Source organism: Neofelis nebulosa, chromosome 6, assembly GCF_028018385.1.
Source record: "Neofelis nebulosa isolate mNeoNeb1 chromosome 6, mNeoNeb1.pri, whole genome shotgun sequence".
NCBI lineage: Eukaryota > Metazoa > Chordata > Mammalia > Carnivora > Felidae > Neofelis > Neofelis nebulosa.
In genome coordinates this window covers 138,532,416-138,556,549 of record NC_080787.1, presented here as the reverse complement: position 1 = coordinate 138,556,549, position 24,134 = coordinate 138,532,416, and the positions used below count along the sequence as shown (strand labels likewise).

Below are 24,134 nucleotides of genomic sequence, written 5' to 3'. Positions count from 1 at the left end.
GGTTAGGGGTCCGACTTCGGCTCAGGTCATGATCTCACAGTTTGTGAGTTCAAGCCCTGCATCGGGCTCTGTGCTGACAGCTCAGAGCCTGGAGCCTGCTTCGGATTCTGTGTCTCCCTCTCTCTCTCTCTGCCCCTTCCCCGCTTGTGCTTCCTCTCTCTCTCTCTCTCAAAAAAAAAAAAAAGACTGTCACATCATGGTCCCAGGTGTCACTGGTAAGGAGGCAAGGCAGGAGAGGGCTCTGCTAACTGCAAAGCCTACACTCTCCAATTGGCCACATAGCCTCCTACATTGTTCTCCTTACCTAGAGTCTATAAGCATCATGCTTAATGGATGCACTGGAGGTAGAGCTGGTAATTTCTAGCAACTTTGAGGAAGGACATAAAGAGTTACTATAAGCTGGGTGACTTTAGGATCAAACTAAATTTAAATTGCATGCTATCATTTATTCTAGAACTTGGAGAAAGTGTATTTCACAGAGCTGTTAGTCCTTATTAAAAACAGCTAGGCAAAAATGAAACCTCACTCCTTCACTCTGCCACCTGTCATCTTTCCCCCACACATACGTTATCTATTTAGCCTAAATCTAAGGTGGTTTTATTTTTTTACCCCCTCTTCCCTAAGGTGGTTTTTTTTTTTTTTAATTTTTTTTTAACCTTTATTTATTTTTGAGACAGGGAGAGACAGAGCATGAACGGGGGAGGGTCAGAGAGAGAGGGAGACACAGAATCTGAAACAGGCTCCAGGCTCTGAGCCGTCAGCACAGAGCCCGACGCGGGGCTCGAACTCACAGAGCGCGAGATCGTGACCTGAGCCGAAGTCGGCCGCTTAACCGACTGAGCCACCCAGGCGCCCCTCCCTAAGGTGGTTTTAAAAGCCAGTCACTACTTTCTTGAACAAAGTGTTTAAAATCATGGGTTGCAATAAAAGGTAATAAAACACAATAGAAAACATCGAGCACATGGAGTAAAGGTATTATATATATCCTAGACATTATAAAATAGATGTCAATATGAGAGACGTTTTTTTAAAAAGAGACCAAACACTGTTGAAGGGTAAATGGCACGAAGGACGACAAGAGCAAGGGCTCTAACTCCAGGATACTGATGGACTCATTAATTGACTTGAGCCTTGGTCTCGGCCAGTGTGTGAAAGGAGCTCTTACAAAGAAGTAATTCTCGCCTGGGAGGTGTTTTTATACCAAAACTCTATACTGTTTCCCTCAAAAAAAGTTTATTTTAGAGTGAGAACATGTCACTGCTATTTTTAAATCCTTGTGCATTCAAGGTTTAAGTAGTCTTGGTACAGGATACAGTCAAATCATGATACACTTCAGTGATTTTATACTGAGTCACATACTTAATATAAAGGCACATTTTACTGAATAAAAAAATAAGTGTTAAATCTTGAGCTTTTAAATTAGAATTTCATAAAGTGCTTTTCATAAAGTCTCATATATTATGGTAATTAAGTGGATATAATTTCCTTTACAAAGGCACCTTGAAAAGTATTGGCACATGGCATTTCGTCTTGCTCCCTTTTTTTTTTTTTTTTTTTTGTAATTTGGAAGTTTCTTCACGTCTTCTCTTCCACTTCATTTAGGTTTTTCTTAACAATTCATCATCTGAATAGACAGCCCTGTTATAGACTAAGGTGAACTTTAACTGGTCACTTTAAAGGTCAAGTTTTAGGCAGTTTTAGGAGTTTAGCAATTTCCCTGGTGTATAAACTGATTCTTAATGATTTAAAGAAAATTCTATTCAAGTGGCAAATTTAGAGCCAAAAGACTAATTCAGAGTCCATGATTTGATTTAAACACATGTTTTATCTTCAGGGTTTTTTGCTCTTTTCTCAGTATCATCTGGAAATAAGTTGATAGCTGTCACAGGTATAACATTTGCTTTATCCAATTGAAGAATTCCTCTGAAATATAAAAATCAAAATTAAACATTTCCCCGTCTACAGTTTGGTAGTAAGAAAGGCCTACTTTAAGGTTATAATGAAATATATACCCTGGGGTTAAGTGCTTTTGCTTCATTTTACTTAATTTATAATAGTTGGACAAGCTCTGAGTCCAAAGTTTGCTTTAACCAAGCTGAGTGAACAGAAGGTGTAAGAGGAAGTTCCTTACTTACACTGTAAGTAGGGAAAGGACTGGGTAAGTACAGATCTCCAAGGCAGACAGAAGCCCAGATTTGCACAAGTTGGTCTAAAAGACCAGGCCCAAGCAGGTTTCTAACTAGTACTCACCACTGGGATGCAACCTTAGATAGATAGATAGATAGATAGATAGATAATTTATTTTTTAATGTTTATTTGTTTTTGAAGGAGAGAGAGACAGAGTGTGAGTGGGGGAGGGGCAGAGAGAGAGGGAGACACAGAATCCGAAGCAGGCTCCAGGCTCCGAGGCATCAGCACAGAGCCCGACGCAGGGCTTGAACTCACAAACTGCAAGATTGTGACCTGAGCCGAAGTCAGACGCTCAACCGACTGAGCCACCCAGGCGCCCTACAACCTTAGATATTTAGACAGCATTTTCCCTTTTTTCCCCAAAGTACCTGACCAGGGAGGAGATCTCTGGATTGTATCCAAGACCTCTTTTGCAAGTTCAGTGTTATCCTAATTGAGATGGCAACTGAAGTTAGTTATTTATGGAACTCATCAAGCTGATTCTAAAAGTTCACAAGGGAGAAACTGCAAGAATAGTTGTAACAACTTTTTTAAAAAGAACAACGGTGGGGGGGGGGGGGAGAGACGGTTGCTGGTTTTATTAATGCAGTATAGGAATTAGAACTCTGCCGCTGGCACAGTGCTTGACAAAGCAGGAGGAATAAGGCTAATATGTGCAGGAATTTAGTTCATAATAAGGTAATATTCCGATTCAGTGGGCAAATTATAGCTGGAACAGTAGCCTCTCTGGAAAACAAAAAATCAGAATTCTGGCCTCATCTGTACGCAAGTGCTGGTAAAAAAAGTTTGAAGATGACACTTAAATAATTTTAAGAAGGGAAAAGGTCTACTTAAGAAAAATTTAAAACCCTTAAAAGCCACAAAGGACTTTGCTCTAACCCCAAACTTAAACTTTTTTCTTTTCCTCTTTTTTCTAAGGAGGCTTTACACCCAGGGCAGAGCCCGATCGGGCTTCAGCTCACGACCCCGAGATTAAGACCTGAGCTGAGATCAAGAATCAGACACTTAACGGATTGAGCCACCCAGGAGCCCCCAAATTTAAAATTCTTGTATGATACTAGAATTGAGAGCAAAAGACAAATCGCAGTCTGGCATTAAAAAAAAAAAATGGAAAAGATACTATGTGTGTATAACAAACAAAGGAGCTCCAATATACTAATGATTACAAAAGGCAACACAACTGAAAAATGGACAAAGGCTATGAACAGGCATGTCACAGGAGAAAGAGCCAGCCAGCTATCACAGACATGCTAGACTCAGCCAGACCTGGGCTCGCAAGGATGCTAGTAAGAAGAAAATGCAAATTAATTAAAATGAGATTATATTTTTGTCCCCAGTGGCAAAAACAAAAGATTGCTGTCAAGTGTTGGCAAGATATTAAATACATACATTCTTTGACCCAGTAAATTCACTTTGAGGAATCTATTCTACATTCAATACACACATGCAAAGAGATGTATGTACATTTAAGATGTACACTAGGGCGTTATTGGAAATAACATGAACTTGGAAGTTCCTGGAGGGTCTAGTGGAGGAATGGTTAAGTTATGGCATATCCATACTGTAAAACACTGTGCAGCCATAAGGAGAATCAAGAAGCATATCTAAGTGTGGACAGGAAAAGACCTTAAGCCCACGTTCCCAGATGCAAAGGGAATCCTGGGGCGGCACTGCAGACTATTACAAAGTTTCACGATTTCATTTTGAGGGGAGTTCACAGTTCCAACATTAGATTGTACTACACTGTCCTTTCAATGCCGTCAGATCTTTGCCCAGTTGGACTTTGGCAGTTATTATGATAAAAAACAAATACTGTACAAAAGCTAGTGTTGAACAGGAAATAGGGTGGCAGCGTCCAGTCTAAGAGTTTTGTGCAGCGTCCTATAGGCGCATACATCCCATTTGAAACTGTAAGTTAAGAATTACGTACATGCACATGTGTGTATATAAATTAAGAATTAAATAAAAATTTTTAGAGTTTTCTTCTGGCCTAGATGGGGCACCGGGAAAAGTTACTGGCACACTAAGAGTGCTATGTAATAAGAAAGTTTAGGAACCTCTGTCTAGGATAATAAACAATTATAATTACCTTAGCATATGTTTACATCAATACACAGAATTTGGATAAAAGATGCACACCCTAAAAGTTAACAGTGATTCCCCCTAGTTACAAGAATTAAAGAACAGGGAAAAGAAGAGGTATTTTAACTGCTCTCTGTGTTTCTGCATTGATGAAATCTTTTACTACTAAAAACTACCTTAGTACAACTGCCATTGATAAAAAGTCCACTTCAGGGGTGCCTGGGCGGCTCAGTCAGTTGAGTGTCTCCTTGGTTTGGGCTCAGGAAATGATCTCACATTGGTGAGTTCGAGCCCCATGTCAGGCTCTGTGATGACAGTGCGGAGTGTGCTTGGGATTCTCTCTCTCTCTCCAAATAAACTTTAAAAAAAACCCAGTATACTGCAAATCTGGTTTTTAATTTACATTTTGTCTTTCCCACAGAGAAGCCCATAACAAAACATTTGGTAAAAGAACAATAAAAAAAAACCCTGCAACACAGTTTTCTATGCAGGTTTGCATAATAAAATTCAAAAAAAGTCCTGAGGTTCCTGGCAGTCAAAGGAAATAGAAAGAAACTACTAAGTTCCAGAATTTTCATTTTTAGAAAGAAATGGGAAATGTGAATTCTTCAGGGGAAACCAAACGAAAAGGTGGGAGGGGTACTAATATTTCTTTACTCTGCAGGCACTTTGCTTGCAACATGGCCTTTTAGCAACCCTTTTAAGGGAGGCATTAGTTCAATGTTACACATACAGAAATGGTAGCTTTGAAGACCTTAACGACAAGCAAGTGGAGAAGTGAATGTTTAAATTGCGTCTTTTTTTCTGTAAATCCTATGGGCTTTCCAACATAGTACAATATAATTCAAGCCAAAAATTGTGGTCATCTCTAGTCTACTGAGATTTACTTCTACTAAGACGACTAAAATGACTATTTAACTTATTTTTCTTTCTTTTTTTTAAGTAAACTCTGCCCCCCAACGTGGGGCTCCAACTCACCTCAAAATCAAGAGTTGCATGCTCCAACCGACTGAGCCAGCCAGGAGACCCTGACTGTTTAACTTGTAAAACTGCTAACAACAAATTCACTTTTAAATTTATAAAATAATTTCTTAAGGTTAAAAAAATCAAGCTGTACAGAAAGGGAAGAAGTGAAAGTCAGTCTCTCTGCCCCTGCTCTCATTCCCACTCACTAGAGATCACTTTGTCATCCCAGAAATGTTCTATGCACTTATATACATATAAACATAATACTTCTGTTTTACCCAAATGAAATCATACTGTTATGCAATGTTTTTCCCCACCTAATAGATTTTGGACTTTTCGCATCTCAGCTGCACAGAATCCCACTGCGCGTGTAAACCAGTAGTTAGTTTAGCCCCCGCAGGTAAACGGTTCGGAGCTTTCCTCTTCTGCTTTCTGTTACAAGCAATGCCGCACCAAATACCTTGCTAGTCTTCTAAAATCCACATCGTTTTAGATTGATACTTTGAGGTAGAAAGCACATAGTGAGGCCCGCATTTCATTTGTTCACCGAACACTGCATTTCCCATTAGGATACAGGTTTCCTTTCTCTCCCAGACTAAGTCCTTAGAGAGTAGCTGTCTTATTCACATCTGAATCCCCAAGACCGGTGTCTTGTTCACAACAAGCGTCTTGATTTTGCTACAGTTGGAAGACGAGCTAAAAAAAGCCGACATTATTTTCCCTCCCACCTGTCTTATAGCCATCCGTATATTTATATTTTCCACTTTAAAAAACAGTAAGTAATACAACTTGCTTTTTAATTAGTAAAAATACTAATGTTGTTTCAAAATAAGAAATACTTACTTGTATTCACACACTGGGAAAAGCACCTTTAAGATGGTTATTACCACAGCTGCTCCTAGACTTCCAACCACCATGACGTTCAGAAACATAAAAAACACTGGAAAAACACTGCTCCAGAATCTACACAGATCTTTTCTGAACTTCTCCATCCACTGACACATCACCTAAAAAAGTTTTGATTAGATAAGCCAAGTGTCATCTGATCTCTATGAAACTTCAAAAATTATGTTCCAGTTTAGGGTGATGATAAAATTCTGTATTTTGATTGTGATGCTGGTTACATGGACATCTACCTTTATCAAAACTTATTTAACTATATGTTTTAAATGGGTGCATTTTATTTTAAAATGTATCTTGATAAAGTTGTTTACGGTTTTTAAAATTATGTTCTAGTAATACGGGCACAGGAATGTTATTTTATTATCCTTTACGATTGTTTATACTGTTGTATATAAATTCAGTGTAAGTAATTGCTAAATGGTAAGAGGTCTGGTTAGTCTGGGGCGCCTGGGTGGCGCAGTCGGTTAAGCGTCCGACTTCAGCCAGGTCACGATCTCGCGGTCTGTGAGTTCGAGCCCCGCGTCAGGCTCTGGGCTGACGGCTCGGAGCCTGGAGCCTGTTTCCGATTCTGTGTCTCCCTCTCTCTCTGCCCCTCCCCCGTTCATGCTCTGTCTCTCTCTGTCCCAAAAATAAATAAAAAATGTTGGAAAAAAAAAATTAAAAAAAAAAAAGAGGTCTGGTTAGTCTATGCAAAACAGACCAGAGGCAACGATGTGTTCCTAATACTTGGAGGACAAGAGCAGGAAGAAAGACAAACATGTTAGCAGTCTTTGGCCCAGGTGGGGAGTTCACCGCGCACCAAAACGCAGTGACTCCGCTTAGAGTCAGAGTCGACACCGACGTGCGCGAGGATGGTCCGGGCTGCCTCGCTCTGAGGAAGGCAGGTACACAGGGTCAGGGTGCTGGCACGCGGGCAGCAAAAAGTGCCCCGACCTTCCCAGCAACCCCAAATAAGCAATCTCAACCCTCAGCGGAAACTTCAAAGAAGTCTCTGGAATCCTTTGAGACTAACAACAGACCTCGCTCACTGAAGTAGAAATTATTGTGACTAAGACATCTAGCTCACACATCCGGAGAAGTCCAGATACTCGGTCTGAACCGTGCGTACATTCCCAGGCGGTTGTATAACGTCATCAGTAATACAGGAACACTTAATAGGTACAAATACACACTTGTGTTTGTACCCAGTTTATCTAATCTTGGTTAACGACTGCATGGTTCTACAGATTAAAGGAGGTGCCCCATTGTACAGATAAAGTGGGGTTAGAGAGACCAGGAACTTGTCCAAGATCACACAGCTCGTCAGCAGCAGCACCAAGATTCAGACCTATGCCACCTGACTCCTGGAGGACACTCTGAACCAAGTGTGCTCGGTCACCGTTCAAGATCCTGAGGGCACCCCGTGTGTGCGTGCGTACGTGCGCGTGAGGTGGCAGTCACAGAATAAATGAGAATATGGGAATGACTCTGGACGTGAAAATTCCCCCCCCAAAGCGAAATCCAATGACTTCACAATCATGTAACTATATTATTAAATGAAACTTAAAACAGGAATACCAAAAAATAAAATAACCGTGAGCTCATCATTAACAATGTTTCATACTTCCAATCCTCATGGTTTCCACCTCATTTGCAAGGCTATTTTCTTCCAAAAATGCTTGTAATATAAAGAGAACCCCAAATACCTACCTTATACGTAGATGGAGGCTCTGCCCTGAGAGGAGTTTCAGGTAACTTGCCCGGTAAAACATCTTCATCTACGGTGGTTTCCACATTCCTGATAAGATACTGGCTGGTGGTCTGCAATGAACTAACACTTTCTACTGAGGAGGAAGAGCCAAGTTACCAAAACGCTAGGTGCATGCTGGTGTCTCTCCTACTAGTTCTAACATTACTATTTCAAAAATATGTAGGACACTAAGAGTATGTATTTTGCCTTGGGAGAAAAAAAAATGACACTTGAATGTTCAGATTTAAATGCTGGACAGGAGCCATAAACTAAAACAGTTACAAGGAGCTATGCTAGTTACGATTCTATTATACAGAAGGTCAAATCTCCAAAAAGTCCCATGTTTCAGTGGGAAGAATGAATACTTCTTTCTCTAAATGAACCTAAACAGTATTCTTTTTTTAAAAAATATTTATTTTGAGAGAGAGAGAGAGTGAGCGCACAAGTGAAGAGGGACAGAGAGAGAGAGAGGGAGAGAGAATCCCAAGCAGGCTCCATGCTGTCAATGCAGAGGTCAACATGGTGTTCGAACTCACAAACTGTGAGATCGTGACCTGAGCCAAAACCAAGAGTCGGATGCTTAACCAACTGAGCCACCCAGGTGCCCCATAACCAATTTTCTTATTGTGTATTTTGTGATGACTGCCCAGAGTAAGAGTAGATAATTACCACAAAGTGTCGCTAAGCAGTCATCACTGATCGCTTTTTTTTTTTCATCACTTTCTATTAAGACCCAAAATAGATTCCAACGTTTTTAAAGGGACATAAAAGTAATAGGTGTTATAAAACATTTCTGAAAGAAGCCTACTTCCAAACATATTAACTACAATTCAAAAGCTACCCACTAAAAAATTAATTTCCTTAATGCTTTAAGTAACAGTCTTTTAAAGTACCTTTTTTGGAGAGGTTAGGAAGGGTAAATAAAATGTCACTGTCTCGGGAAAGAGAATACAGCATGCTTTCCTCCAAAGGTAGGGTATAGCTTGAATGTCTGAGTATTCCCTGGTTCTTAACTAAAATATCAATTTCAGTAACATCCTTTTGTTGAGCCTATGAAAGAAAACATAAACAGTTACTCTTCATTTTAAATAATGGCACAACCCCGTAAGCATCCAAAGCTAACTTTTCCTCCTTGATCTCTTTAACTAAAAAGCTTACCCTGTTCACAATCCCTCTGTATTCCCCTCACTTTCAGGCATTTAATTAGCAGCTTTAATCTGAGTGTTTAGGCACTCAGAATTACAACCTTGCTCCTCATTGTGTTTCATTTACTTAGACTTAGCCAGAGGAAAAGGCAGCAGAGCCATGAACCAAATTCAATCTTTTCATTTACTTTTCTGTTTACTAATGTTTATAATATCTTAAAGTGACATAAATATGTACAAATGTGTTCAGTTTGTTAAAAAAAATTAATACTTCAGATGCTGAACAAATGCTAAACCAAGTAAAAGAAACTTCTAAACGATTGGCTACAGGCAACATTAGGGTACCACTCTTCCTTCTCAAGTCAGATATAAGTAATAAAATAATGGAACACAGGTATAATACCTAGCACAAATCTTTACAATTTAATTCCCAATTAAGAATCGGACTGTCTTACTTGTTTTCCATCGATCTCTACTACCTCTTCTTGAATGACAATTAGTTGCAAACTGGAACCAGACGTCATAGGCCACTCATGAACTAAAATCCTTACACTGACAATTCCAAAATATTCTTTTTCCTCCAAATTTTCCAGATTTTCATTCTTCACTATATAAAAAAAAGTAGTCACAGCTTTGAACAAAAATGCCACCAAACCTGTTACTGAGTTTGATTATTTTGATGACATTTACAGGGAACAGGACAGTTGGATAACAGTTTCTTTGCCTTTCTTCATCTCCGACTTCACTGATGTTATAGAATTTATGAAAACAAAGACAACTTGGCAAATCCTCACCATGTTTACAGTCATTGGAAAACGGAAAAGTGCTTGGTGGCCTTTAGACCACTACACTAGCAACATCACTCCTATTCTTTTACAGAGTTTGTCAAGGAGGAATGAATAAGACGTAACTACTTACAAAGCAGGTCAGAAGACACAGCCAATCCCATGTTTTAGTAAGGGAAGTATATCCATTCATCCATTCACTCATTCACAAAACCCAGGGATATAAGGGGCCTAAAGCAGTAAAGACACTGAGTGTTTTTCTCAATTCTTTCTCCAGTAAGTGACCTGTTGCTACCGGAAAGGGCAGGAATGGGGAGGAGGATGGGACAGCCCTGTAATTACTCTCCACCCGTGGACGATGGGGTAGGATTAGCTACTGGCCACACTCCCCTCTAGCTAAGAGCCCCCCAGCCCACACCAGTGGAGGTGTGGTGTGACCACTGCAGCTGGTCTACAGAACCAGCAGATATCCTATTAAGGCAGAAAACACTACGGAAAATGATAAATCCCTATAAATCCATGAAACTAGTGCAAAAGGAGCACTGAGTTATTCAACTGTTGGTCCCTCAAATGTTATTGTATGAGGACCGTTAGACAAAAAAGGAACCAAGATGGATATTCTACATGCAAACCCAGCTGTTTAAATTGATTCAGTGCCTGTACAGGGCTATTCCCTTTATCTGGAATGTTCTCTACTATTCCCTCTCTCCTCATCCGTTTTTAATAAACTCCTACTTAGGTAGTTCTAGCTACTATATCCCTACATTGCTGAGTTCGTGTCTGTTTTTTTCTTTTTAAATTTTTTAATGTTTATTTTTGAGAGAAAGAGTGCATGTACATGTATGCACCTGCGGGGGAGGGGCATCGAGAGAGGGAGACGGAGAATCCAAAGCAGGCTCTGCACCATCAGCACTGAGCCCGATGCGGGGCTCGGACTCACAAACCACGAGATCGTGACCTGAGCCAAAGTCAGACGCTCAACCAACTGAGCCACCCAAGTGCCCCTCATGCCTTTTCTTTTTCTTTAAAGCACTAACTTTCTTGCAGTGTGGCTCTTAGTTTATCAACTTGTCACCTTGACTAGGCAACGTTCCTTGACAGAATGTATTAAGTTTATTGTTCTATGGCTTTTGTTCAGTAGTGATTCCATCCAGACTTATAAACACATAATTTAAAATAAATTTGCCATCATAAGTTATCAATACTGTTCAAATACCTGGTCAAGTGGTTCTAAATCCTAACTCTGCATCAGAATCAACTAGAAAACAGTACAGACGCCAGAGCCTCTCCCCAATCCCAACACATCAAAATCTCTGGAAGGCACAGACTAACATTTCTAACTTTTTAAATAGCTACAGACATTTCCATTGAGAACCAAGTGACCTAACCTTTTAGTTCAGCCCAAGTGTTCACAAAACTGGTCCTCCTAGACTTTGCTGTTTCTGTGAATAAACTCACCCTTCTCCAAACCAGCAAAGACAAAAGTTACCAGGTTACATTTGATTTCTTCACCCTCATTCCCTGCGTCCAGTTAGTTGCTTCTTTCAGGCCATTCCGGGTCCAGATTCTCTTATGTTTGTCCTTTCCATCCCTCCCTCCCTACCCAACCAATATGTAGTTCATGAACTACTTACTGTTATAATAGTTACTGAACTACTTGCTTCTTTAATCTCTCCCCCTTTAAACCATTCACACAACAGCGCCGGATTAATCTTCTGTAACAGAGTTTTGATTACGCAGCCTCCTTGCTCAAATGCCTTCAGTGGCAACCTGTGACTTTTTTGGTAGTTCTCTGAATGGTCCTTCTTCAGGCTCCTTATGGGGGCACTCGCTGCTCCCCCTCTCTCTGATCTGCCTATCCTCCCTCGTATCCTCTAAGGCTCCTAACTGTAAAACTTCCCCGCTCTTGTGGTCCATCTCAGTGTTTTCCCTGTTTGCCCATCGGTCTTGCTCACAGAACAGTAGGCTCCCTTGTCAGCGTATCTGTATGTCCAAAGGCTGGTGCTCTAGGGCACAAGAGATTCAATGGATGAGAAAATGCGGTCTTATAAATACATCAGAGTGGTGATTCTTCAGTCCCCAGTCTGGTAACTCTGCTGCAGGATAAAATTAAATTAAAAACAACAAAAGCCCTTGATATTCTGACTTTCCCTACTGTGGTAGGCAGCTTCCAAAAACGGCTCTCACTGACCCTTGACCCCGATAATTCACGTCCTTGTGTAATTCCTTCTTGCTAAGTGTGGGCTGGACCTAGTGACCTGTTTCTAACAGACAGAACACAGTAAAAGTGATGGAATGGTACATCTATGGTTGGATTATAAAGGCTGGGACTTCTGTCTTGCTAGTACTCTCTTGCTGACAGTCTCCCTTGTCCTCTCACCGATAAAGCCAGCCGCCATGTTGCGAGATGCCCTACAGAGGTCCACGTGGCAAGGGAATGAGGGAGCCCTCCAGCCAACCTCTTGTGAGTAACTGAGGCCTCAGTGTGACAATTCACAAGAACTAAGTCCTGTCAACACCCGGGAGGAGCTAGCAAGCAGATCTTCCCCAGTGGAGCCCTGAGATGACTGCGTCTTTAGGACAAAGCCAGAGGTCCCAGCTAAGCCAGGCTCGGATTCCTGACTTACAGGAACCATGAGATGATACTGTCACTAGCTACTAAGTTGAGGATTAAATTGTTACACAGCGATAACCAATACACCTACCAAAGAAGAATTATTTTTAAAATTTAAGGAAAGAAGACTTTTTGTTGAGGCTTTATTTAATGTTTTGAAGATTCTTACAACAGATAAGATGGGCATTTACTGCAGCTATCAACAAAACTCAGTGCAATGCCTGGATGACCAGGAAGGTGGCTACAACACAGACAGCAGCCAGGTCACACTCCATAGCAAATTCAGTGATGGATATAACATCAACAGAATGATTATATAAGCCAGCGATAGCACTTCTTTTCCTAGCTATGAGGAATTAGCTTGTTGTTCGCCAACTTTCTCACGGAGAGCTACTAGAAAAGATGTGACAACAACCACAAAAAAGAACACAAGGGGCACCTGGGTGGCTCAGTCAACTGAGTGAGCATCTGACTTTGGCTCAGGTCATGACCTCATGATTCATGAGTTAGAGCCCCACATCGGGCTCACTGCGGTCAGCGTGGAGCACGCTTCGGGTCCTCTGTCCCCACCCTCCCTCCGCCTCTCCCCAACTCATGTGTGCGCACTCTCTCTCTCTCAAAAATAAAGAAACGTTAAAAAATAAAATAAAATAAACGCACACATCTACACTCAAAACCCAAATCTGTCCAGAGGCACCAGAGAGCTTTTAAAAAGACGGCCACGGGGCGCCTGGGTGGCTCAGTCGGTTGAGCGGCCGACTTCGGCTCAGGTCATGATCTCGCGGTCCGTGAGTTCAAGCCCCGCATCGGGCTCTGTGCTGATGGCTCAGAGCCTGGAGCCTGTTTCAGATTCTGTGTCTCCCTCTCTCTCTGACCCTCCCCCGTTCATGCTCTGTCTCTGTCTCAAAAATAAACGTTAAAAAAAAAAAAATTAAAAAAAAAAAAAAAAAAAGACGGCCAGCACCCCCACAAGGCATTTGCTGATTGCCCAGCTGAACAGGTAGAGAAGCTGGAAAGCTCAACAGAAAGCAACGACAGAGAAGTAAAGAGGCAGACGTCGGCAGTCTCACATAGAGGGGCATAAAATAAAGATTGTGGCTACAAAGGTATCCAGGACTTGTGACAAGATCTTAGAGAGAAGGGAGGCACAGAAGTAAGCCAACATTCTGTGCAGTTTTCCCCACTGAAGCGTTTGCCGATTAGTAAGTCAGGCTTGGTTGAGAAACTGAGCATATACCTAAGACACTGAGAAGTTAAGCAGAACTTCTGACAGGCTCCTGACAGTAGGGAGTTTGGGACCCACAAAAGAAGGGCCCTCATAAACACCCCAAGTTCTCACTTGGGACCTATGATCAGCTACGTGTGAGGAGTAACAGTTAATGAGGAATAGACTAAGCCTTGCAAAGATGAGAATCCAGCCTTCAAACAGTCTAATCCTCGATTTCAAAATTAAGGTACTCTGCCTCTTATTATCATGACTGCCAGGGGTTAAAGTAAATCCTCTTTGGAGTAAAATAATATTATCCAGAGCCTTTATAGCTTTTCCTACACAGTATCAAAAACAACAACACATATTGGAGAAGCATCAAGAGGAAAAAAAGTGGCATCTAGAGGGCTCAGTCAGTGAAGCATCCCACTCTCGATTTCAGCTCCAGTCATGGTCTCACAGTTTGTGAGATGGAGTCCTGTATTGCACAGAGCCCACTTGGGAGGATTCTCTGTCTGCCTCTCTCTCTGCCCTCCCCTGCTGGTGTGCTCTCTCTGAAAATAAATAAATAAACCTTTAAAAAAAAAAAAAGAGGGGGGCAATAAACAGATCCAGAGGGGCTCAAGAAATTAGACTGAGCCGACGTGAACTTCAAAGTTATTGAAAGTAGGGGCGCCTGGCTGGCTCAGTCGGTAGAGCAAGCAACACCTGATCCTGGGGTTGTGTCAGAGCCCCACATCGGGCGTAAGAGATTACTTAAGAAATAAAGTTACTGAAAGTAATAGGTTCAAGAAAAGCTATGGTAAAATGGAGAATTTCACCAGACCAGTCTAAGCTATTACAATAAAAATTAAAATTAAAAAAAAAAGAGGTGGCCCCATATCTGGGGCCCACGTGGGAGATGAAGAGGAAGGAAGGAAGGAAGGAAGGAAGGAAGGAAGGAAGGAAGGAAGGAAGGAAGGAAATAAATGGAAATCCTAGAGGTAAAGTTTAGTAAACAAAATTAACTCAATTACACAGAGCTGACGGATTTGTGTGCGAGGAGGATGAAAAGAAAAAAAGGAGAGAGAAAAAAAGTGTAAAATATATATGGAACCTTGTGAAAGTTTCACACATACGTGTAAGTAAGAAGCAAGAAGAGAATAAAAAAGAGGATGCAGAAGTAGCACTCGTTGAAAAGATAACGGCCAAAAAATGTTCCCAAACGGACAGAAGATATCAAGTCACAGATTAAAGGTCTGCACACATCACGGTAAGACTACTGAAAACCAAAGACTCAGAAAAAACTACCAAGGACAACGACAGAAAAGACCCATATTATCCACAACAGAGCAATGAGCTCAGAAGAAGACCATGAAATCAGTCTTTAAAACACTAACTTATGAAGAACTAACCTATATTTCCATATCCAGTAAAAAGATCCTCTTAAAATGAAGGCAAAGTAAAGATGTTTTCAAACAATAGCTCACATCATTCACTGCTAACAAATCTGTGTTAAGGGGATTTCCTAATCCCCTCCTAAGGGGAATTTTTTAGGCAAGAGGAAAGTGACCTCAGAGAGGAACACAGATAAGGAATGAAGAGCGATGGCAAAGGTAACCATGAAGGTAAAAATAAATGAGTACTGGACTCCACAAAATAATAAGAACAGTTATGCTGCATAATTATGGGTGTGCTGTATAATATTAGGGCTTAAGAACACAAAGAGTTGGAGCTCCTGGGTGGCTCAGTCGGTTGAGCATCTGACACTTGATTTTGGCTCAGGCCATGACCCCACGGTCATGGGATCGAGCCCCCGCGTCGGGCTCTGTGCTCAGCCTGGAGCCTGTTTAAGATTCTCTTTTTCTCTTCCCCAGTTCTGCCCCTCTTCCCCACTTCTTCTCTAAAATTAAAAAAAAAAAAAAAAAAAAAAGAAAAGAACACAAAGAGTTAAAATGTATGACAATAACAACACAAAATCAATCAGAAAGGGAATAAATGGAGTTTATGTGTGCTAAGGTTCTTGTATTGTTTGGGAAGTGATAAAAATACTCGTTAGTTGATTTCAAGGGTAACCATTAAAAGAATAGTAAAATAACATAAAAACCAATAAGAAAAAGGGAAATGATGAAACAAAAAATAAATCACCCGAAAGAGGACATAAGGAGAAAAAAAAGGAACAAAAAACAGGTAGGACACAAATAGGAAACAAGTAATTAAGATGAAAGATTCAAATCCAAATATATTCGTTATTACATTAATGTAAATAAATTAAAATCCCAATTAAAAGACAAATTGACAGATTAAAAAAAAAAATCAATATATGCTGCTTATAAGAGATTCACCTTAATTACAAGGACCCAGAAAGACTGAAAGAAAATGCAAAGATACCACACAACAATCCACCTCCCTCCTACCCACCAGGCCAAAAAGCAATTATTGTTAAAATAACAGAGGTACTCCTGATTTTAAAGCAAAAATGTCACTAGAGATAAAGAACATATTATAATGATAAAAAAGTCAATCTAAAGAAAGACATAACAGTTCTAAATCTGTATGAATTTAGTAATACTGTGCCAAAATATAGAAAAGCAATAATTAACAAAGCTGAGACAACAAAGCTACATAGTGGAGATTTAACATACCATTCTCAGTAAATGACAGAACGAGCGAACAAACAAAAAACTCAGCAATTCCATAACAGATTGAACAATATGATTAGCCAAATTTTACCTGACATATACAGATCACACCCAAGTAATTATGTACTGTACTTCCTTTTTTTTTTTTTTTAATGTTGTAACGTTTATTTATTTTTGAGAGAGACAGAAAAGCGCGTGTGCAAGCAGGAGAGGTGCAGAGAGGGGGGGACAGAGGATGTGAGGTGGGCTCCCGCAGCGAGCCTGATGCAGAGTTCAAACTCATGAACCATGAGATCACGACTGAGTCGAAGCTGGACGCTTAACCGACTGAGCCACCCCAGGTGCCCCGATGTACTTTCTTTTAAAGGACACATGGACATCACCATTTACTAACACTGACCATCTGCCAAGCCACAAAGCAAGTCTCTAATTTCAAAGGGTTAAAATTATACACAGCATAGGGGTGCCTGGGTGGCGTAGTTGGCTGAGGCTCTTGATTTTGGCTCAGATCATGATCTCAGGATTTGTGAGATCGACCCCACATTGGCCTCCATGCTGAGCGTGGAGCCTGCTTGGAGTTCTCTCTCTTCCTCTCCTTCTGCCCTGCTCGCGCATACACACACACACTCTTTCTCTCTCTAAAAATAAATAAATAAACATTAAAAAAAATTATGCACAGTATGCCTCTAATGATAGAGGTGGAAACAGTAAAAACAAAAGTTCCAAAATGTTTGGAAATTAAGTACTATAACTTCTAAATGGACCACAGGACAAGGGGATATCTCAACAAATAATTTGAAAATACTACGAACTGAATGGACAAAGTACACGATAAATCAAGTGCAGAATACAATTGTTCAGAGAAAAATTTACTGCTCTAAATGCATATATTAAAACAGGTAGTAATGCTATACATATTTCTCATATTCTTTATTTCCTTCAAACACTATGGTACAATGTAACATATTTGCTTATCTTTGAACAACTCAAGATTTCAAAAGGTTAAAAAGAAAAATGTCATCTGGACTTAAGGGCAGAAGAAACAGAAAAGGAAAGCATCAGACCAACAACATTATCTTTCTCTTTACTTTTTATATCTGTGATAAGCACTCCTCCAAGATTTTGCCTCTTACTTATAAATCTCCACTTATGAACTTCCTGCACATCCTTACATGGATATCAACCTACCAGAAATGCAGCTCCAATCAATGCCCACCTCACGAAAAAGAAATGTGAATATGCCAAGAATAACCAATATAAAGTAGGATTTGAATTTTAAACACATTAGTATTACTACATACTCCAATAATGACATATATTATTAATTTAAAATGGAAATACGTCAAAGAACTGTGTTTCACAAATCTAATATTAGTAAAAGCAGAAGAATTATGGAAAAAATTTAGTAGTACTCACCTATCCAAGTCTGACAGCTTATTCGGGTTACACCACTATTGACAGGCAAGTCATTTACATATACCTGTCCACTCTCGTAGGTTATGTTAAGAATAACCTTAAAATAAAGCAGCATATACATTAATTCCAATTGTTTATAAATGATGACAAAATCTTCATGTAAAAAATACATGATCTAACTGAACTAGATGTGTAGGCAAAAATAACATAGGCTGCCTAATACTTAGCTAAGTAACATATTAAAATCATAATCAAAAGGAGACAAACCTGTTCTGTAGATACAGCCCCATCATCCTTCAGGGTAGTTACGTTAATTCTGAGGCTGTCCTGCAAAATATATATATGTAAATTGGATAGGTGAAATTGCACTTCACAGAATGGGAATAACTCAGTTCTTTTTCTTTTCCCTTCAATTACATTTATTGTATAATCACTTATAACATCGACATTTTGTAAAACCCAGCATTTTTCACAGGACTTTTTGTGCCCTTATTCACAATTCCAATTTTTCATAATCTGTATTTCTTCCACTTAACTATGAAATATATCACATTTAACAGCCTATAACATGCAAATGTAAAGTTTAAAAGAAACGATTAACACTCATATCCCTACTACCTAGGTTAAAAACTAGAATACTGTCCACACCTTAGAAGTCACCCCCTTTCTATCACGTTCCCTTATCCTCAGAAGGAATCCCTGGGTTGTCTTCCATATTAATCTCTCTCTCTCTTTTTTTTTTTTTTTTTTTTTTAGAGAGAGAATGAGAGGGAGAGCGAGCTCACAAGAGGTGGGGGAGGAGGGCAGAGGGAGACAGAATCTCCGCGCTGAACATGGAGCCTGACATAGGGCTCCATGACCTGAGCGGAAATCAAGAGTACTGACTGAGCCACCCAGGTGCCTCTTTTGCTTTTCTTTATAGTTTTACTCTCTCTCTCTCTCTCTCTCTCTCTCTCTCTAAGCAACATATTGTTTAGTTTCACCTGTTTCTGAGCTTTATGTAAGTGGAACAATTTTATATGTATTCTTCTGGAACTTATTTACAACTGTTGATGCATGCAGCTGTGGACATTTATTTACAGTACTGCATAAAAAGCCCATCAAATGATTACCAATTTACTTATTTGTTCTACTATCAATGGACATTTGAATTGTTTCCAACTTTTTTATTTGCATAAACAAAACTGCTCTAACTCTTCTTAAATGTGTCCCCTAGTGCCCATGGACAAGTATGTACTGTGCGAAATCAGTTTTAGTACCTCTCAAGGCATGCTCAAAAGCAGTTATTCAAGTATTTGCTTCTTTACTTTCATTTTTTAATATTTTAATTTTTTATGTTTTTACTTATTTCTGAGACAGAGTGCAAGCGGGGGAGGGGCAGAGAGAGAGGGAAACACAGAATCCAAAGCAGGCTCCAGGCCCCAAGCTGTCAGCACAGAGCCCAACGTGGGGCTCAAACTCACGAACTGTGACATCATGACCTGAGTCTAAGTCAAACGCTTAACTGACAGCCACCCAGGTGCCCCAAGTTTATTTATTTTTTAAAGTTTATTTGTTTTGAGAGAGAGAGAGAGAGAGAGAGGGCGCGAGCAGAGAGAGAGGGAGAGAGAATCCCAAGCAGGCTCTGCATCATCAGCGCAGAGCCTGATATGGGGCTTGAACTCACTAACTGCAAGATCATGACCTGAGCAGAAATCGAAAGTCAGATGCTCAACTGACTGAGCCACCCAGGTGCCCCAAATATTTAAGTTTATTAATGACATGCTTTCTATAGAGAAGAAAGCCGTATTTTAAGAAATATTCACCAATACTCAAAGGAATTGCAATTTGTCATTTGTAAAACAAATCCTTCCCCTAATTTTTTTCACAGATAGATGCTGTTATTCTGGAATAAAAAAATATTTTTCATGGGAGTATTCTTAACTTTGAAAATTGTTCATAAACAAAATAATATACAAGTGAATCTCTTGGCACTGTGACTACTTCCAATACTTTATATATCTCCAACAAATGAGAGAATAAAACTGAAGTGATTTTATGAGGTTGAGGTGATTCTACTCAAAGAACAGGGTTCTAACATGGAAAGCCTATACCGTACATTTAGGCTCAGTCTGGTATACCTGCCAACTTATATTGGGGCATATGAAACTTCAGAACCAGCCTGGCTTTCTCCTGGCCCACCCTTATCTAGAACTAAGCATGAGCTAGAACCAATACATTCATCTTTAGAACAAACCAACACTCAGTAAGTCATCAGGCTGGTGGTATATTTTTTGGTGTCCTAATTCCAGCCAAGAATTCTTTTCAAAATAGAGGATCCATTGATTATGCACTATTGTTTCTTCTAACAGCCCAGAGAAAACCCTCCAATGATGGTATTCTAAGAAACCTTTTTATAGCTTCTGCCTTTCAGCAGTGAACATACACTGTATTACTAGTAATTTTCTGCACTTACATATATCACCTGCCAAGTAAAATCTGGGGTTGGTAAAAGACACTGGGGTTTGTAAAAGACAACTAACAGATACTATCATGCTGTATGTTGCAGAGAACCAAAGTCAATTAAGCTTTTTGGTCTTCCTGAACGATCTCATTTCAGAAGAGATTCTAATCCGTTACTACCTCCTGGGCCCAAGTTTAGAGATAGGTCATATTTCTTGCTCTTCCTGAGAGCCTCTAACTGAACTGGAAGTTCAAGCTTGTGAGTCAAGGTGGCGGATACTTAAAAAGTGGGTGGCAGAACTGAAGTTTCTACCCACCCATTTTCAATTCTCCCTCTAATTCCTTCCCTCACAAGATGCCCAGCTGGTACACAATGGCATCCTAAGGACATCCTAAGGCTTAAAATAAATGAATTAAGTCTGAGGGAAATACATGAAATAAATCTTTACACATATAAGAAAATAAGTGCAGGGGCGCCTGGGTGGCTCAGGCAGTTGGGCGTCCAACTTTGGCTCAGCTCAGGTCATGATCTCACAGTTCATGAGTTTGAGCCCTGTGTCGGCTCTGACGCTAACAGCTTGGAGCCTGGAGCCTGCTTCGGATTCTGTCTTCCTCTCTCTCTGCCCCTTCCCCACTCACACTTTCTCTGTCTCAAAAATAAACATTAAAAAAAATTTTTTTTTAAAAAGTGTCCTCTGGATGCCTCTCTTTGGTGACTAAGTTATTTTAATATTAGAAGAACGTACTATAAAAATTTGTATTATTTTACAACCTGGGTAGCCTCAACTTCCAACAACTCATATGTAAACAAAACAGAACATGCTTATAATCCGGTAGATCTGAGCCACTGAAGGGCTATAGAGAGAATTTTCCTCACTTCAATCAGTTTTCTTACATTCAGATCAGGTTGGCTACAAAAATGAATAGATGAGCAGATAAATAGATGAGCATAAAGCAAACCGAGGGAGGCCTGGTTGGCTCAGTAGGTTAAGCACGGGACTCTTGATTTCAGCTCAGGTCATGATCTCACAGTTTGTGGGATTGAGACCCGCACGGGCAGTGCCCTAACAGGGCAGATCCCGCTTGGGATTGTCTCCCTCTCTCTCTGCCTCTCCTCCGCACGCACATGCTCTTTCTCTTGCAAAATAAACAAACATTAAAAAAATAATAAAGTAAGTATAGTGAAACATTAATAGCAGTCTAAGTTTGCACTATTCAATATGGTACCCACTAACCGCATGTGGCTATTTACATTTAAATTAACTAAAAGTTTAAAAACTCAGTTCCTCAATCATCCTGGTCAGCCACATTTCAAACGCTCATTAAGAGTAGTCTTGTGACTACTGTAATGCAGAGAGCAGACAAACACCATCACCATACAGTGGTCTACTGGACTGCACTTATCTAACGTGGTGACCACTGTAAAATTCTTTCAAATGTTGTGTGCATTTGAAAATTTTCACAATGCAATGTTGAGGAAGTTAGATCAAGAGGCTTCAGCTTCCCATATAAACATTTCCAAGGAATGAGATGTCCCCTCTCGCTGCTCAGCATTCTTTCATCTGTGAAATTCTGAGTATAGATCTGGACTTTCCAAAAGTGGAAGGCGGGCATAAAAAGGAAGAACTGAAATGATGAATTCACTAAGCCCACAGTGCAGTGTACTTTCACCTCGCAGTCAAAACGCATTTTTCTCGAGCTATAGGGACTTAAATGTCTTTTGGGTTTACAAGTGATTATGATGAATCTTTAAAATTTGGAAAATAATGTATTACTGGAACTTTAGGAATCATTTCATTTGTACTTGGTCTCTTGGTGCTTTGCCAATCACATTCACATTTTGACCAGTTGCAACTGTGGTCCACATACAATTTCAAATACAAGTGGTTCTTAGGGTTTGCATTGTTGTGGCTTCTTGAAAGGCCCCAGCAGAACTGAAACTGAGATAGGCTCTTTATTTTTGTTCCCAGGGAGAGTAATGTCATTAAAATTTTTTTTTTTTTAAAGTGACATTTATGGTGTAAGTCACCCCTGGATGTGGAGTATTCAAGTCCCGACCAGTAAGAAAAGGCATACCTATATTCTTTCTTTTCATTTTGGGAAAACTCGCATTTCAAAATCTTCAAACTTTTCCCAACCATACATGCAATCGATGAATGGCAAATACTAGTTTAATTCAGCAGGACTCCCCGGCAAAAACGGAAGAACCAGCCACCCTCTAGTACAAGGATGCATTGGTTCTCCAACTTTTAGCTGGCCTCAGGTTCACCTGGAGGGCTTGCTGACTTAAACTGTTGGGCCTCACCCCCAGAGCATCGGATTAGTGCGTTTCCAGCAGTTTCCCAGGGGATGCTGGTGCGGCCGGTCCTGCCACGCTCAAAGATCCACTCCTCCTAACACCCACCAAAGGGACGACGTCAGGTTAAGCGTCGGGTCTTCTGCCCTTCTCCTCCCGCCCCGTCGACCCGGCGTAGGCGCACCCCGGGGCCCTGCCCGCCGGGGGAAGGCAGTCCTTCCCGCCGGGGCAGACAGGTGACCTGGAATCGTTCCTGTTCCCTCACCGAGCCACTTCTACATTTCCCGTGCACATAAGGCAGAAACACCGCCTTGCCCCAGTGCCCGCTCTACCCCAGGAAGGCGCCATTACAAAAGGCTGAGAGCATTTGTGATCGGGTACTTTCGATGGCAAAACCCCCTCAGGCTGGCAACAGTTGGGGCTGTTGTAAGAATCCCTAAGTTTCGCTGCACAAGGCTTAACCACACATTAAAGGGCCCTCTTCGCTCTCTCGCTTCCTCCCAGGCCGCCCCCATTTCCTTGGGGGCTTCTCCCCACTACTCTCTGGGGCGCCCGGACCCCAGCCCCTGGCCCGTCGGGCGGTCTTAAGAGGCATCGACGAGGACGCCGCAATCCCACGGCTCTGGCCCGCGCCTCGCCAGAGGGTCCGGGCGGAGGAGCGGCCGAGTCGCGCCCGCTCTGCCCTACCTTCGGGGCTCGGGGCGGCAGGGGCAGCTCATGGGTAACGGTCATCAGCCACCCGGCGGCCGGCAGCGCCGCGAGCAGGAGCAGCCGGAGGGCAAACGGCGCGGGTGGAGAGCCCTCCATCTTGGACAGGCCAGCTGCGGTGGACAGCCGGGAGCTGAGGGCCGAGCCAGCCCGAAGGGCGGGGACGGGGCGAGGCTATTGGGGGGCGGGACTCTGAGAGGCGGGGCGGGAGCGAGCCGGTCCGTGGAAGGAACCCGCGGCACCGGTGGGCGGGGACTCTGGAAAAAACGGGCTGCGCACGCGCACCGCCACGAAACGTCGAGGGGCGGAGTCAAGCGGGGGAAGGTCCGATTTCGTCATCAGAGTGGAGGTGTGGGTTGGAGGGAGCTACTAATCCGAACGGAGTGAAAAGATTTTGGATGCTATTATTTTAAAATTAGTATATTCTAGCAAGACTAGTATATATGTGTATGCTCATAACTATAGCTGTGTGTATGTGTTTACATATGTAAAATAAAAATAATGGTAATATAGGTGAAGACTGTTCTACATCATAAACAGAGTATGTCACGTTTAGAGGGGAAATTTTATTAAATCGGTAGTTCTCACCCTTGGCTGCACGTGGGAATTGCCCGGAAAGTTTTGAAAATTACTGACTCTGGGGTCTTCCGGGGCACCCGAGTTTCTGATTTCATTAGTCAGGGCTGCTGCTCAGGCATTGGTAGTTAAGTTCCCCAAGTGATTTATTGTGACAAGGTTGAGGATCAACCACACATCAAACGTTCAACATTCAACATATCTCTTTAGACCGCACGGGAACAACATTCTCAGCAGGAAACCAGTCTACCTGGGCCCTGGAGGCCTTTCTAGTCAGTTTCTTAATCTATAAAATAAAGATGAAGTCTTCCCCCTTTCGTATTCTTAAAAAATATTTTATGAAACTCTCCAAAGCAGAGAGTGCCAAAAAGGTCGGCATTTCAGATTAATAGGTTTGAATATTGATTGAGAAGAACTTGGAGATATTACCATTCAAGGCAGAATAAGAAACACT

At 41.2% G+C, this 24,134-nt stretch overlaps 1 protein-coding gene and 1 long non-coding RNA gene across 3 annotated transcripts; one reads left to right on the top strand and one right to left on the bottom strand.

Moving 5' to 3' along the window:
- The first annotated feature begins 186 nt into the window (after positions 1-186).
- On the top strand, positions 187-1,744 carry LOC131515030 (uncharacterized). The gene is made up of 2 exons (XR_009263392.1): positions 187-591; positions 865-1,744. It is a non-coding gene; the product is annotated as an uncharacterized LOC131515030 (long non-coding RNA).
- Positions 1,215-23,288, bottom strand: GINM1 (glycosylated integral membrane protein 1). Of its 2 annotated transcripts, none has more exons than XM_058735611.1 (8): positions 23,084-23,288; positions 17,926-17,985; positions 17,659-17,755; positions 9,471-9,622; positions 8,764-8,920; positions 7,831-7,961; positions 6,082-6,245; positions 1,215-1,923 (listed from the first exon to the last, which is right to left on the bottom strand). In XM_058735611.1, exons 1-8 carry the CDS (start codon positions 23,201-23,203, stop codon positions 1,812-1,814), a joined length of 993 nt encoding a protein of 330 aa, XP_058591594.1. In that variant the 5' UTR covers positions 23,204-23,288; the 3' UTR covers positions 1,215-1,811. The 2 variants fall into 2 exon arrangements, with proteins under 2 accessions (XP_058591594.1, XP_058591593.1); XM_058735610.1 differs by having other exon boundaries at positions 7,831-7,964; positions 23,084-23,285.
- Positions 23,289-24,134: the final 846 nt, after the last annotated feature.

Coding starts and splice junctions, on each gene's coding strand:
- GINM1 (XM_058735610.1), bottom strand. CDS start 23,203: ATGGAGGGCTCTCCACCCGCGCCGTTTGCCCTCCGGCTGCTCCTGCTC. Junction 9,623..17,658: donor AAGCTGTCAGACTTGGATAG/GTGAGTACTACT, acceptor TTTTTTATATAG/TGAAGAATGAAAATCTGGAA. Junction 6,246..7,830: donor AGCCTCCATCTACGTATAAG/GTAGGTATTTGG, acceptor AAACTTTTTTAG/GTGATGTGTCAGTGGATGGA.